Source organism: Callospermophilus lateralis, unplaced genomic scaffold, assembly GCF_048772815.1.
Source record: "Callospermophilus lateralis isolate mCalLat2 unplaced genomic scaffold, mCalLat2.hap1 Scaffold_7548, whole genome shotgun sequence".
In the NCBI taxonomy this organism is placed as follows: domain Eukaryota; kingdom Metazoa; phylum Chordata; class Mammalia; order Rodentia; family Sciuridae; genus Callospermophilus; species Callospermophilus lateralis.
In genome coordinates, this window is record NW_027515557.1 from 42,103 (window position 1) to 59,055 (window position 16,953).

Here is a 16,953-nt window from a genome sequence, read left to right on the forward strand (position 1 = left end):
AAATTTTTTTAAAAAGTGATTTATGCTTTTGTTTAATAATAAAACTAAAACTCATATGCTTTATGTTGTTAATAGAATTGTTTTCATATACAGTTCAAGTATCAATGCTGACTAATTGCCACAAAATATGTTATGATTGAGTTTTTTGCTTGTGTTTTTTCCCATCAAAGATTCATGGTAAGATGTTGACATCAAGCATGGATGCTTCTAGACAAATGATGTCAAATGAAGAACAGTTGGAAGATATGAGTCAAGAACTTGTACGACAGTATGAAGAACATCAACAGGCCACAGAACTGTTGAGGCAGGCACACATGAGACACATGGAGCAGCTACAAGAAGAGATTAAGATACTTAATAGACAGTTAGCCCAGGTATGGAACTTTAGAGTCTCTTTTCTCCTCAATTGAAATAATGGTATTTTTTATGTGGCTTTTTTTTAAGTCAAAATTATGTTTCCTAGATACAAATAAATTACAAATACTTAACATCAGGAAGTTCCTGGGATCAACTTTAGACCTTATTAGGCACACCTAACTCAGCTGATATAATGTGCATTATCATTTTATTTAACTGCCTTTCAGGCACTGGAAATGTGACTACAATATAAATTTAAAAATTCTGTTGACCATACATAGCTAAAGCACTTTGAGAGTTTTGGAAATATTATACTGAGGTACTTGAGTATACAGTTGCTGTCATTCACTTTTTCTATGTTCATTTATAGTTCTGTGAGTCTACCAATTACCATCTCCAAGGTTTATCTATATCTATCTTTAATCCATCTTTTTAATCATGAATGGAAATTTTCTGAAGTAATCTGTTTCTAGAACTCTCTCCAAGGACACATCTCTTGTTGATTAGAGAAATTCAAATTTATATAACATTCTTTTCTAAATTTAAATATCTCATGGTATTTGGGAGCTATATTCTTGTCAAATGCTATATAAAATATACTCACAAAATTATTGCAGAAAAGCAAGACATATTTACATGAAAGTTCTTATGAAAACAAATTTATTGAATTTAATTTTGAAAACTAAAACATGTATTTTTTAAATATAAAATAATAGGGAAATTGATATTTGAGAATAAAATATATCATTTGAAAAATCAGTTTTGCTTTTCTTCATTGCATTTTGTGAATTTATTCTTCTAAAATTTCAATGCAAAAATTGACAGAGAAAATATTACTCTAACTATACAAATTCTTGAATATTAAAGTTTAAATAACTTTTTTTCTAAAGTTGGAAATTTTGCATTGAACTTCATATGTGCCTTTTAATCCCTAATAATGAAATATGAATCATAAGGTAAAATCAAGGTCTCTTGGTCCCAAGGGGTTAAAAGAAATCTGCTTGATGTTTCTGCTTTTTACCTCTATCGCAATCAATATTCTTCCATGACTTTTTTTCTTATTTAGAGATCCTCATTAAATAATGAAAACCTGGTTTCAGAAAGAGAAAGGGTGCTTTTAAAAGAGTTGGAAGCACTAAAGCAGCTGTCTTTAGCTGGAAGAGAGAAGCTGTGTTATGAGCTGCGCAGCAGCAGTATGCAAACACACATAGTATTGACTTTGGTGCATTTAAGAACAGTAGATCAACAATGAAGTAGGATTTGTTTGTCTTTATTGTTGGTGGGAGACGTATTTTTATAGTTACTAAGCTTAACATATTGGTGATCACTTAGATGTAAGGTAGGTGGAGTCAAAATGCCTTGCTTTCTGTTTAAGATAATTTGAATCTGGCATTGCTGTAGGAGAAACTGTTGTACCAAGGAGCAACCTTTATTGACAACCCTTATTGTCACACTATATAGAGTATATTAGTTTGAAGCCATTAAAACATTTTTCATCTCTACACTTGAATGTTTTATCCTTTTTTTTGATACTGCTGATCTCTTGATAAATTGTAGTTAAATATTATTTCAAGCACTTTCTGTTTCACATCATACCAGTATAGAAGAATGATATGCTGTTTTTAAGATGACAGGTTTTCTTTCTGTCTTGTCCTCTCTGCCGTTGCACAAACTTAAACAGAATGAAAATGAAAACCAAAGGGAAATTGAGGAAGAGACATTGAAAGAAAAGGAAATGGACAGAAAACCTGAAGATGTACCTCCTGATAGTCTGTCCAGTGAAAGGTATACAAAATGTGTATTTTTTTCAGTGCAAAGTCAATTAAAATGGTTGTTCAAATGTAATAAACTTTATTCATCCTTATTTTTATCTTGTACATGTGTATTTTCTTAAAAATACTATCTTGTGTATGAAACGTGTCATATATTTCTATGTGTGAAACATGTCCATATATGTGTAATATATAAAAGATTATCAATTTTTAGACATTAAATTACAAATTTTTAAATCTTTTTATGTAATAAAAATTTTAATTGGCTATTGATCATAAACTTGACTTTAAATGTTTAGAATTGTTTTAACATCAAACCTTTCTTGATTAATTTTATTCTTCTTAATGCTGTTTTGTAACCTAAAAAACTAAAAACAGTTCTACCTGTGAGCTTTATTTCTTTTTTCCTCCTTCAGTGTAAGGGCATGGATTCAGTGTAAGCTATTCTCTGATTTGTTTATGTTGAGAAAAAAAATTACTGCATTTGTAAATATTCAACATTTAGTTTCTTTCATGCTTTCATGGCATAACAGGTGAGAACTTTTAATACATATCCTAGTTTTATAAAGTAATAAATTAATGGCCCAATGTTAACAAAACGTTCCTTACTTTCATTTTGTAGATGTTAATATTAAAATGTACAAAACTATACTATAATTATCCCACATTAATATTAAGCACAGTATCTAAAATTTATTTTGTTCAAATGAAATAATTTTTTAAATTTTAATTAGAACTAATATCTACTAACTTTTTCCTCCTTTTCCAATTTCTATGACTGTCAACCCTTTTGTGTCCTCCTAACCTAGTTCCTCATCTTGCATGGAGGAATTTGGCCCCTAAGATTTTGGCTTCCCCATTGAATCATCAATATGGAACATAGTCAGTATGGAACTCAAATAAAAAAGACAGTGTATGAAAATTAGAGTTACCATGCCAATATAAAATAAACATCTTGCTCATCTTTATTTCTTTTAACCATTATATCAGTTTTAATCACATTATCCAACTCCTGGGATTTAGGACTTGAACAAAACTTCTATAAATAAAAGTTAAGGAATTAAAACCCTTACCTCCCACTAACTAAATTATTTGGGGTTTTATGTTTAAACATTCTTGATTATGTAAGCAGAGAATTTGATCTAGGTACAAAAATAGAACTCTCTTTTTCACTTGACAAATACTAAAGGAAAACTTTTCCATTTATTACCTGATCTTAAAATAGGTCTGTCATGTGCATGTGAAACAGATACCCTTTCAACCAGATTGTCGGTAATGTGTCAAACAACATGTGAGGTTGAGAAAGAAGTCTCTTAGGCCAGGGGACCTTACTATGAAAGTTTCTTATTATATCTTACATGTATTAAATATAAAGCTTATAACCATAGTATCTCTGTTGAATTAAACTGTTGAGTGAGTTGTTTAGTTATTCATAAAATTAATCATATAATCTTTTGAATCACCATTTATGGAAGCACATTTTTTTCACATGGTAAAATGTTCATGTTAAGCTAAAAAGAAAGCTTTCTAATCACATTGTCCAGTATGATCAGTTTTTGTTTTTAAAATGTATATATTTTAGAGTGAAGCAGAGGAGGAAAAAAGTCTAGAAATATAGGCATTAACATGTTCATAGTGCTAAGATATTTTGAAGGCTGATTAACAATATTTTCTCATTTTAAAATTAGGATGTATTTCTTATCTCTATAAAGGCAAGCTATTATTTCTACTTAGTTGAAAATATGTTTTTTTCCTACTGGCTGAGTGCAATGTGTGTAACTAGAGATATTTTTGTCTTTGGAGCAGGTATAATAACAGCCTATGATATTTCCTGTGATGTTGACTGAGTAGTTTCACTGAAAGCCTTTTATAAAGCAGGTCTTTGCCAGTTCTTGTAATTTAAACATCTAGTTTATCACCAAGAAATTATACAAATACTACCACTTTTTTCTAGTTGGATTCTTAATTATTAAAATATTGTTGTCTGACACATAAAAAGATAAACCTTATATGTATATAAACATGATCAGTATAACCAATGCAATAATGTAGATATTGGTATTACCACACTTTTTGAAACTCAAGTTTTAAGTCTTCTTAAAGTTTTCTTCCAATTTATTACTATCTTAAAAAATATTATTATTTGATTTCTTTCAGGTCAATAAAATGCACCTTTAAAAATGTTATAAATTTGTGTTCTAAACAAATCACTTTTTAAAAAAAATAAATTAAGAGTAAGAAGCACTTCATTGTAGGTGTTATTGTGTAATTTTAATAGAGCATATCTATATGATATTTTTCACCAAACACATATTTTGCATTGTATTTTTGGTGAGACAGTAGTAAAGGCTTTATACGGTAAAAAGATTAAATATTTTAATAAATAAATATTTTAAGATTAAATGTTTTCTTAAGAGATTAAATATTTTAATAAATGTTTTTTTATCTGTATAGGTTTGCACTCCAGAAAACTAACAACAGACTTCTAAAGATCCTCTTAGAAGTTGTAAAGACTACCATTGTTGTTGAAGAAACTATTGGCCACCATGTTCTTGGGATTTTAGATAGATCTAGTAAAGGCAAGTCATCTGTCAGCCTTATTTGGAGATCAGAATCAGAGGCATCTGTAAAGTCAGGTATCCACGAGGAACACATAAGAGGTAATACTAGTTTCATATGCTTGTGAAATAATCATCTTCATATCATCTTGCTGAGTTCAAGGCACTTTTTCTGTGTGTAGAATATATAGGAGAGAGAATATTCAAGTATTTTTCAACAAATGCACCTCCAAACACAAAGCCCCTCTGTTCAAAGCACTATATGTATTATTGTATAGCATTTGCAAGTGAATGTTTTAGAGTTGCCATTATATACCTTGGTATGCCTACACAAACCAGAAGACTCTTTCATTTCTCCACTTATAAAGGAAAAGTTCCACATCACCACCCTGTAAATCAGGAAAGCTTAAAATAAAGAACTTGTAGGAATCCAGCACCAGTTTTCATTGAGATAGTTAGAAGAATGTGATAATAAGAAACCAAAGACTATCCTCTGTTAGGTCCTTTCTTACTTTTGGAAAAGTGGTTTGACAGTTTTTGTCCTGTTATGAGATGGCTTTTTTCCTAATTTTGTCATTTTCCTGTAGCTGTGTGGTTTGGGCTCTTCTTTTAATTGCTTTTTTTAAATTTTTTTAAATTTTAATTTGTTATATATGACAGCAGAATGTTTTACTATTTATATTACACATATAGAACACAATTTTTTATATCTGTGATTGTACACTCTTATTTTAAATTTTTACCATCCCATTGCTGACCTCCAATCTGTCTTGTTTTCTCTGTTTCTTTTTCCTTGCTGGAGAAGATATCAGGAAATCAAAGAGGGGAAAGGTTAGTCAGGTGCTTCCAGAGAAATAGGCCCTGGATTCTTAAATTAGAAGGTCAAACCTATAGTTCACTATCATTTCACATCCAACAACTTCTGCCCAGGTAGAAGGAAATATTCTGAAATGCCAGAGCTTTACAATTTTTGGAACACTCTAGTTTTTAAGCTTCAAGGGGAAAAATAGAAAGTATTCTAATTACAGAAGGTTTGCTTAAGTTCTAGTTAGCCAGCAGTACATTTTAACTATAGAGAAAATATTGATTTGGAATTTAAAATAAATTTGAATTAAAGACACTTCAGGTGAGTTCAAAAATAATTTTCAATACCATTTTTAGTAAAATACAAGATGAAATAATCCTGACTTTTAAACCCTTCCTTCCACTCTTTTCAAACTAGGTAGATATATTTTTCAAATTAACTTACTTATGGTTAAGTTCTCAATGAAGACTATTATGTCTATATATGGATCTTGATGTATTAAGAAGAATTAGGTAATGTTTGAAAATACCTAAAACTTATAAAAGTGACTACCAAAAAATTTTTAAGGTAATTAACTGGTTTCACTTAATCATCTAGGGAGGAATTTTGCTGTTCTGTTGGTAAGAACTGTACTAGATTGACTTCCATATTCAAAAGACACTAAGGAATGTTCTGTACATTGCAAACATATTTTTTTGCCTTTTTGTTAGCATTTCTCATAGATACTTCTTAAAATGGCTACTGAATATTCAGCAAACAACAGCAACTACTTAAGGAGCAGTATGCTGAGTTATAAAGACAAATTGATAATTGAGATCAAGCAAACACAGAGGATAATGTTCATGTTCATTTTCTTGGAGAAAGCAAATCCTCTATCCACTGTCTATATCCATAGATAATGTCTATTTTAACATATCTAGCAATAGTTTGTTAATTATAAGCAACTTTGTTCAATTCTATAAACACTTATTCAGTAATTTCTGTATCGTCTATGTTTTATAGTAGTTCATAGTCTAGGAAACACTGAGATTACTGTTCAAGGGAAGATTATATCATACTTAATATTTTACTTACAACCATTTTGTACATATATGAATTGATTATGATTATTATCATTGATTTTTATTATTATTGAGCTTTAAAAATGTTAACTGTTGAAATCAACTGTTGATTCAGAAAACATTAGAAGAAAAATTCAAAGTTAAGAAATACATTGTGTAAAATATTGTGGCACAGATAATTTTGCGGGTCCATTTAATTAACTCAATCTTTTTTTTAATTAATTTTTATTGTTGGTTGTTCAAAACATTACATAGTTCTTGATATATCATATTTCACACTTTGATTCAAGTGGGATATGAACTCCCATTTTTACCCCATATACAGATTGCAGAATCACATCAGTTGCACAACCATTGATTTACATATTGCCATTCTGGTGTCTGTTGTATTCTGCTGCCTTTCCTATCCTCTACTATCCCCCCTCCCCCCTCCCCTCCCCTCTTCTCTCTCTACTCCCTCTACTGTAATTCATTTCTCCCCCTTATATTTTTCCCCCTTTCCCCTCACTTCCTCTTGTGTGTAATTTTGTATACCCCTGAGGGTCTCCTTCCATTTACATGCAATTTCCCTTCTCTCTCCCTTTCCCTCCCACCTCTCATCCCTGTTTAATGTTAATCTTCTTCTCATGCTCTTCGTCTAATTAACTCAATCTTAATTTTTGTATTTACAAATCATTCTTTGGTTTGATTTGGTACCAAGAATTGAACCCAGAGACACTTAACCACTAATCTGTAACTCAGTCCTTTTTATCTTAAGTTGTGTAGAGCCTGGTTTAAGTTGCTAAGGCTGCTCTTAAACTTCCCATACTTCTCCTGTCCAAGTTGCTGGTATTATAGGCATGTACCACCATTCCTGGCTATGTTACTTTTACTAATAAAATTAAGTATCATTGGGGTATACTTACCTAGTTTGCATCTTTAAGGATATAGTGAATTAATAGAGTTTATGATTAAAAACATTTATTTTATGAAAATACTGGCTTTAAATATTGACAATATGCCCCATATGTAAGAAGTTCTTTTGACATTTCTTCACATTCTTAATGGAAGCATTTCTGTAAAAACTAAAATGCACCATTGAAAGGTTTATGTTATTTACCATAACAAAAAAAATTAAAGCTTAATCTGATTGTGAATCAACTTTTTTTTTTTTTTAAGTATCACTTGTGATGTAGTTTCAGCCTTCAAGCCTGAACTTGTTTAGGCTTTAAACATGTATGAACTTGTTAACACTTGAAAATAATAAATGATTGTGCTAATATTCACTTCCTTGTAAAAGCAAACTAGTTTATGAAATTGAAAGGAAATTTTGGCCAAATGTCAAATCACTTGAGCCTGAGTGGATATTAGATCAGTTCATAAAAATGAGTTCCCTAGGTTGTTAAAAGAAAATTTCCTTTAGGTTTGCAGTGTGATAGTTTAGGAGTAGAATGCTCATCTTTCCTGTAGGAGTCCATGGATTGAAGTTTGTTTGCTTCAGCTTACTTTTGAAGCAGTGGGAAGTTATAGAAAGAATACTGGATTAGTAATGAGAAAGCCTCATTTTTTTTTCTGCCTTAATGTGACTTTGGACAAATTTCGTTGTCTCCACTCCATATCTTTTCATCTGTCAGACACTTGGGTCAAGCTTGGTTCACATGATTTCCAATTGGAACCATAAAGGTCTTCAGTGAGCCACTGAGGCTGGGAAGACACTATGATATTGCTCACCCTCCTTTAACCTGAAAAACTTACCATTATGCATCAGGAAATGAATGGTATAATTGATAAAGTATATGACTAAAAGACTTGAATAGCTATTATTTGCTGTGTTTACAACATACATCTGAGTGGTTGGTTCACCACTCAAGTGATTCTGTTCACCAAATTGCCTGTTCTTGATTTCTGTTGGCATGTTATAAAATAGCACTTCTTTTTTTGTCCTCAGATTTTTTCCCCCAGACTAGTCATTATGGGCAATTATAATTTTGCTGTCTTTCTCTTTTGTTTCATTGGAACAAACAAATTTGTTTCTTTAATGGAACATATTCAGATTATTTCAGATAATTTCTATCTTCAATTTTTTTTTGTGTGTGTGTGTGTGCGCGTGTGTGCACGCACACTTGGAATTGAACCTAGGACCTCACTCAGGCCAGGCAAGCACAAGCACTCTACTACTGAGCTACATCTCCAGCCCTGAAAAATACATAAAGCTGATTGACATCTTTATCTTTTCTAGGTGCTTTATTGCCTGTTTTTGTTGTTGTTGTTGTTGTTACCATTCCAAAAAAAACTAACACTCAGTGATCATTTATAAATGGCTTTGTTTCATCTTGTGCTTGTGTTTTAGATTTATTCCCATGTGTACACAGAATCTTCAGTCTTTTTCTCACCATTGATTGCTTCTCTGTACCACAAAGTGTCATATTGTACCATAAAATTTCATTTTATATTCATAAAAATAACTATTTGTTTATTTTAACTTACACACACACATACTACAAGGTAAACTTCAGTATACTTCATAAGAGAATAAGCAAGAAGAGACTGGGCTGGGGATATAGCTCAGTGCTTGCCTAGCACCTGTGAGGCTCTGGGTTCAATCCTCAGCACTGCAGAAAAAATTTATATATAAAATGAAGGTATAAAAAATTAAAAAGAATAGACTAACTCTTGCTTTAACTGACTTTAGTTTCTGTTCTTATAGTAACAACACTTCCTTCTGAGGAGAACAGTGACTTTTCAGTCATTAAATTCATAGCATAATCCGTGACTGTTTGTCTTTCTAGGCAAATAACTTCACTAAAGTCTTTTCCTTTTTGAAATGTTCTCTTCTAAAACATCCCTTTCCTGTCTACCTCATATTTCTTATATGGCTTCTTTTGTTAGCTAATGATATACAGAGGCTCCAACTTTGTTTCCTCCTTTCACTAAATATCACTCCTAAAACAGATGTAACCACTTTCAGTGTTTAAACTCTTACCTTTTTACAGATGACCCCTAATTCTGCAGACCCAAATTTCTAACAGTTTATGTGTCTCCACATATTCCATTAATACTCCTCTGTTCAGTTGCAAAGCTTATCATCTGCCTATGTCAACCAGATTTTCTTATGTAAGATGTAACAATAATGTTGATAGTATGGTAACAGTGTCTGTAGTTAAATTAGCACTGCTCATCATCCTAATTTCTTCCCAGTATACTTTTTACAAAAATACCAAGCTACAAAATTATCTGTTTCTTTTAATCTGTAGCCAGAGCAGGTAATGTTCAAATATGTAATGCTTAAAAGTCAGGTTATTCCAAACAAATTAGGAGCACTTATTCTATTCTTCCATACCCCACTGCAGGATAGAGGTTTTTTTTTTTTCCTTATGTATATATGTGTGTTGTTTCATTATACTGTAAAGTCCTTCACAATAGGAACCAGATTTTGTCTCCTTAGTGTCCCCATTTCTTAGCAAACTCTATATGCTTGTCATTTGATAAATATCTATTAAAAGTTATCTTAAAAAGTTTTTATCAGGTTGGGAGTATAGCTCAACAATACAGTACATGCTTATTATGTGCAAGACCCTGGATTTTATCCCTAGTATCCCCCCCCCAAAAAAACCCCAAATTTTTATTAAAGAAAAATTACTAAATAACCCAAATCTTAAATTCTGCAATTTTACAATGCTGTTATTAAAACACATGTACTTTGAAAAATGATTTCAATTTGACTTGATTTTAAAAATTTAAAGTGAAATTATTGTTATTAATGTATGCCTTTAACATTTTGTTATTCTAGTTATAGACAGATCCATACCCTCCTATTCTGGAAGTGATATGCCAAGAACTGATAATAGCATGTGTTCAAAAGTAACTGAGGAAGGAACAGAATTATCGCAGCACCTTATAAGGATTGGTTTTGCTGGAACTGAAATAGATCCTGAAAATGAAGAATTAATGCTGAATATTAGTTCTCGACTACAAGCAGCAGTTGAAAAAATGCTGGAAGCTCTAAGTGAAACTAGTAGTCAGGTAAACTCCTTAATTATTACTACCTTCTGAATATTGCATAAGGCATAAATGAGTAAATATTTCTCTCTACTGTCCCACAGAAATTTATTTAGGCTTCTCTTTAATAATTGGCTGTATTTGTGATAACCAATATTAGTTTTAGTAGTCCTGTTTTTGGTGGTGAAGGTAATGTAATGATGAGCTCTTCCAGTTCGAAAACTCATTGATGTTTTAATATCCAGATTTTCTAGATTGTTACACATTACTTTTTTTATATCAAAAGAGATTTTAACTTCACTATTGTGTGAAATGTTCCATTAAAATGTTATTTAATACTATAAGGAATCTCTAAAACTATATGTTGTAGTGGAAATGTCTAAAACTATATGTTGTAGTATGTCATAACATACCATTATTGTATTACATATCAAACTTGCAATTCCTTCACTTGATTTTTACATTCTTTTTATAAATATGAGTAGATTAATTCACCATACAAGTTATCTCTTGGTAGAAAATTAGTTTGAGCAGTTTTTCTTTTAAAATATTGTTCTTTACAGGCTGGGGATGTGGCTCAAGTGGTAGCATGCTCGCCTGGCATGCGTGCAGCCCGGATTCGATCCTCAGCACCACATACAAAGATGTTGTGTCTGACGAAAACTAAAAAATAAATATTAAAATTCTCAAAAAAAATATTGTTCTTTAAATATTAAGTTTGAGAAGTTGAAAGAATGTCTTTGAGCTCTTGTTCTGATGACTGGCTTTTCTTTGGTACTTTTTTCTCTAATTATTTAATATGGCATGTTTCTGCAATAGCAGTGACTATTAGATATAGTAACTATGACAAATATATATTTTGCATTTTAATACCTGATTCATTTCTATTAGGGTTAAATTATTGACTTAAGCTGTTTCTTCAATTGTTGACATTTAAACTGATTCATTTATTCCCTATTAGTTGGTTAACTTCTCATATCAATCTACCGTCCCACCCCCTGATACTTTTAATATGCTTCTGGGATTCAATGAGGAAGGAATTATCAATATAACATACATTTCTGTTGAAATATTTGTTCTTTGAATGGTCTTCATATATGACACCCAGAATTTTCTCCAGGTATTCTTTTCTGTTTGGAAACAAACTAAACCTTTTTTTTTCTGTGTTAGAATATGAATTATACCTTGAAAAGACTCTTGAGATACCACATATTGTAAAGGGAATTCACTAACTGGTCAGGGAAATTCATCATAATGTATTTCCTGTTATATGGCTCAGTGGTAGAGCACTTGCCCAGTATATGCAAGGCCCTAAGTTCTATCCCCAGCACTGGGGGAAAGGATGGGGAATAAATAGTTAGATAAATATATCTTCTGGTTTGCACCTTGATTGGCCAAACTAAAGCAAACATATGCCTTATGTAGTTCCCAAAAATTCTTTTTTGTTTTCATAGATTAATTCTGAGGCCTGTAGTTAAATAGCAGATGAAATTTCTAACCTTGGGCAATTCTTGTTTCTCTAGAGCTTTCTTTTTTAGCATGTACAGAATGATTAAAGCTTCTATTTCAGTAACTCAAAAATTTACTTGAGCATCACAGAGAACCAAAGACATAATATTCTTGAAGGCTCAAATGCTTGTTATTTGCCAAGAGTAGGAAAAATGAGTTATTTAAAAAAAAAAATCAGTGGTGGTCCTATATTCAAAGTTCTGAAGAGTTATTTTATTTTTCATTATCAACATCCTAAGTGCTTGTAAGGAAATGAAATGGTACCCGTAAAATTCAGCTTCGTTTGTATTATTAAGACATTAATTTTACACTCTTGGATCAGAGAATTTTATAGTCACCTTTCCTTTAGCCCAAAGTTGAGCAGACTATTTAAACTCAAACATTGACATTGTAAATGTTGTGTTGAAGTGTGAAATTCCATAGTTATCATTAAAAAAATACACATTTTACCAAGATTTACTACATTTTTAGTCTTTTATAATTAGCCTAAGTCCTGCATTCTCTCTCTTTTAGAATGCTTATCCATAAACCACTTCTAGAGTATGCGGGTCCACTGAGTCAGCTAAGTCAGTACTTAAAGCTTGAATGCATATGCATCTTAATTATCCCCTTTATTCTATGAAAGATGTATAGAATAGATAATTCTGTATTGAATTCTTCTTTTTGTTTTGTTTATGCTTATTTCAGTCATATTAGTGTTTATATTCTATGATTTGTACTTTTTCTACCAGGAAAACAACTGGTAATACTTTTTCTTTCTTTTTTTAATAACCTTATTTTATTTATCTATTTATTTTTTAATGTGGTGCTGAGGATGGAACCCAGTGCATCACACACGCTAGGCAAGTGTTCTACCCCTGAGCTACAATTGCAGCCCTACTTTTTTTTTAATATTTATTTATTTATTTTTAGTTTTTGGCAGACACAACATCTTTGTTTGTATGTGGTGCTGAGGATCGAACCCGGGCTGCACACATGCCAGGCGAGCGTGCTACCACTTAAGCCACATCCCCAGCCCCTACTTTTTCTTTCTTGAAAATAAATTTTAAGTATTTAAATTTTGTGGAAGAACCCAAATAAGTAATGTGTCATACCAAAAATATTTTTGAATCTTTGTGATTCCATGGTCATCAGTCCTTTCTTTTCAAACAAACTTAACCTATGACTAAAGAGAGATAATAGGTTTAATAAATATTGTTTCTTCAATTACTATTGTTTTTATTATTGTTCAATTTCAGGAGCAAGCCATTGACAGAGAACATGAGAGAGATGTGTTCCAACAAGAAATACAGAAGTTAGAACAACAACTTAAGGTTGTGCCTCGAATCCAGCCTGTTGGTGAACATCAAACTAGAGAGGTAAGAACTTTATTGGTATTGCCTATTTGTATCTTGAGTGTGAAGTAAGAGTTACATTATGAAAAACTTAAAAGTGAATAAGGTATAAATCTTAAAAATCAGGACATTGAATGTTACTTAAATGTGAGGAGGTCATAAACCCTAAAAAATGTTTGTATTGGACTAGGAGTTATAGTTCATGTGTAGAACACTTGCCTAGTGTACCTGAAGCCCTGGATTTGGATTTGATGCCAGCACCATAAAAAACAAAACATAAAAATTTGTACTGAAATTTGGAATTATTTCCATCTTTATACATTTTCTAGTATTAAATAAACTTCTCTGCCTAATTCTCTACTCCCATCCCAACAAAACTGATAATTCTCTGTAGTCACTCTTTACTAATTATTTCCCTTTCTCTTCTCTTTTACAGTCCACTACAATGAAGTTTCCAACATCTTTTTCTTGGAATTTTATACCCCTTAGTATATTTAAACTGTTCCTATGAAGGTTACCCAAAGCCTCTTGGCTGTATCTAGTAATCACCTCTCTGTCTTCAATACTACTCAACCATTTGGAGACACTCATTACAGTCTTCTATAAGTATCTCCTTCTCTTGACTGCTGTGACACACCTACTGTAGAGTATGATCTCTCTCCTCCAGTGTTTATTTGTCTTCTGCCTACCCAAAATAAATGAGGGGTGCCTCATGACTTAGTCAGTCTTAGAGTCCTCATTCTTCCATTTTTACATTTTCTTCCCAGTCATCTGTAAATTGCCCCACAGTTGTTTCTTTATTCCTAACATCTCTGTTGAACTCTGTACTTGAATTTTCAACTGCCTACACTGTCTCCATGTAGATGTCTCATTTTAACATATCCAGGAATCATATTCTTGGTTCCTGATTAGCCTTTATCAAAAAGACAAAAATAAAATTATCCCTTCTTCATCTCAATAAATGTTGTCTTCTAAATCATCTTCTTTGCTAAATTCTAGAATTCTTCCTCAGTCCCACTCCTTCTCAGCCCTGATCCCAAACCACTAATGGATCAGATTTATACTACATCTTTTTATTCTTTTCACCTTTATTCATTTCCCTGTGTCTTAGTTGCCTATATGTGTGAGGTAGCCTCCTGACCAGTCTCCCTGCTTCTACTCTGTCACTCCCACTGTCCATTTTCCTCATACAGAAAACTCTACATTTATTAAACAAATGCTACATGGGAAATATTATACATATTTATATGTATATCACTTATATATATATTTCTAAAGATGGCTTGTCCTGGTTATAAAGAGATTGTGCTTGAGATAATGCAATTCCAGTGTGGATCATGGCTATGCTATGTAGTAGATGTCTGACAGTAACTATGCTACTTAACCTTTCAAATCTATTTATTCATTTCTAAAATAAAGACAGTAATAGCTCCCACTGCATAGCAGTATTAGTGTGGCCCTTAGTTAACACTTAAATTCAACTACTATTATTTCTGAAAATAATTTTATTGCTGAAAATTATCTACAATTTCTAAGAAGTTTACTTGATTCATTTCTCTTAAAATTACCTCAATGAAGTATAAAATGCCTATAAGTTCATTGTAATGAAATGTTAAATCTGCTAGAGTAGCAGAGAAGTCATCATTCCCCTTGTTTGTAGTCATTGCCCTTATTTCTAACAAATGTATTTTTAGATTTTGAAAAACAGTGACTTATTCATTGAAACTCAAAAGATAATTCAAGATCTAGAACTTTGACTGCCATTTTCTACTATATAATTTTTTAAAAAATATTTGAAAGTTGACCTATCTCGTTCATGAAACTTTAAGATATGTTTGAATTTCCTCAGGAACATTGTGACCCATTTGTTCTCTGCTTACCCTGCCAGAACTAATCCCAGCTTCTGATTTTCTGAAGACCCAAAAATTCCAACTGTGAATACATATTATAATATGCCATTTCTTTGTACCTGTTTTATAGCCTTTTCTCATGAACTTAATCCAAAACTTAGTCAACCTATTATTCTCAGTAGCTTTATTACTGTTAAAATTTAATCCTATAATTATAATTAAGCTTGCATTTTTTAATGTTCTGAATAATGATTGTCATTTTGTATAATTGCTTCCAAGTGTTTCACTGAATAAAGGTAGTATTCTTTTATTTCTTACCATCACTTATCTTTTTAGGAACCTCCTCTACCTCTTGATCAGAACTAATTTCATAAATTATCTTATTAATCCTTCCTGTATTCTTCTATCACAGAGCCATTGAATTGAAGGCACTTGCATATCAGTCTTCAGGGATAAGTTCTGGGATGTGTCATCATTTATTTTGGATGCAGGAGAATTATTAAGACACTAAATGTACAGCTCTCTCTTTCCACCCATCCTCATCTCTATTCTGGGATGGTGTAATGTATTGGTTGAAAGTGCTTTGTAAATAACTATTATCAAAAGGTGATTCATGAAAGATTTTTTTTCAGGTTATCTTACTTCACATTCTGAGACCAAGTCAGTAAGTACTCTACAAAATTTGCCATCTTTAAGGTCATAGGTCTTAGTACAATTATACCATTACTAGATAATTCAACATTATTCCCCTCTTCCTAGCTAAAGTCTTAGTCTTAAGAGAATGAAATTTTTCTAAAAAGCGTTGAGCAAAAGCAATATTTGTTGTTTACTAGTGCTGCCTAGTTCTTATCAACTTGGGAAATATCAACCTTTGTTTGAGATAATAGTTGCTATTCTTATAAAAAATGAAATTAATATAGCATTTCAAAATGTTTTTTGAAAAAAAATGATTTTTGAGATGAATTGAAAGTTATGAACTTTTCAAATTTTTAGATTTTTTTGTTTATTATATTTTCAGGTTGAACAATTAACAAAAGATCTAAAAGAAAAAACAGACAAGTGCAGTGAGCTGCTTCTATCAAAAGAACAGCTGCAGAGAGATGCACAAGAGAGGAATGAAGAAATTGAAAAGCTAGAGTTCAGAGTGAGAGAACTGGAACAAGCCTTACTTGTTAGCACAGACAATTTTCAAAAGGTGTGACATTTTGAATTAACTTTATTAAGTGTTTTAATGAAGAAAAGTTTGATACACAAACATCAGAGCTTGAATAAGAAAGCTTGAGGATGGGGGCAGATGGGAAAGAGCCTTCATTTTTATCTGAGAAATGCATTTTAAGTGTCAAAAGTTCCCGTTTGACTCTATGAAAGTATTCAAGACTGAATATCTATAACTTTTTGATATTCACTAATGTAGTTTGTCCTCCTAACTGGTCAGAGAGAATTGCTACTTATCCAAAAGGAAACATACACACACACACACACACACACACACACACACACACACATTGAATAATCAATATTTAATGTCTGAAAATTTGAGAACATTCTTATATATTTAAAGGTAGAGGACCAGAAACAATTTGGAGCCTTAGAAGCTAAAGCAGAATTGTCTCTAGAAGTGCAACTGCAAGCTGAGCGAGATGCTATTGACAGAAAAGAGAAAGAGGTAAGGACTTTTTTTTGTGTGTGTGTGTGTCTGTGTGTGTGTGTGTGTGTGTATTAGATGTAG

The 16,953-nt window shown here is 31.7% G+C and overlaps 1 protein-coding gene across 1 annotated transcript in view; it reads left to right on the forward strand.

Annotated features, from left to right (window-relative positions):
• Positions 1-16,953, forward strand: part of LOC143386530 (A-kinase anchor protein 9-like) — a gene marked incomplete at both ends in the record, with an annotated part of 65,622 nt that overhangs the window by 35,840 nt on the left and 12,829 nt on the right. Inside the window, 8 exon segments of the mRNA XM_077108440.1 lie at positions 171-374; positions 1,424-1,567; positions 2,039-2,142; positions 4,584-4,789; positions 10,323-10,555; positions 13,279-13,398; positions 16,243-16,419; positions 16,786-16,890. Of these exon segments, the coding sequence (XP_076964555.1) occupies positions 171-374; positions 1,424-1,567; positions 2,039-2,142; positions 4,584-4,789; positions 10,323-10,555; positions 13,279-13,398; positions 16,243-16,419; positions 16,786-16,890 (1,293 nt within the window).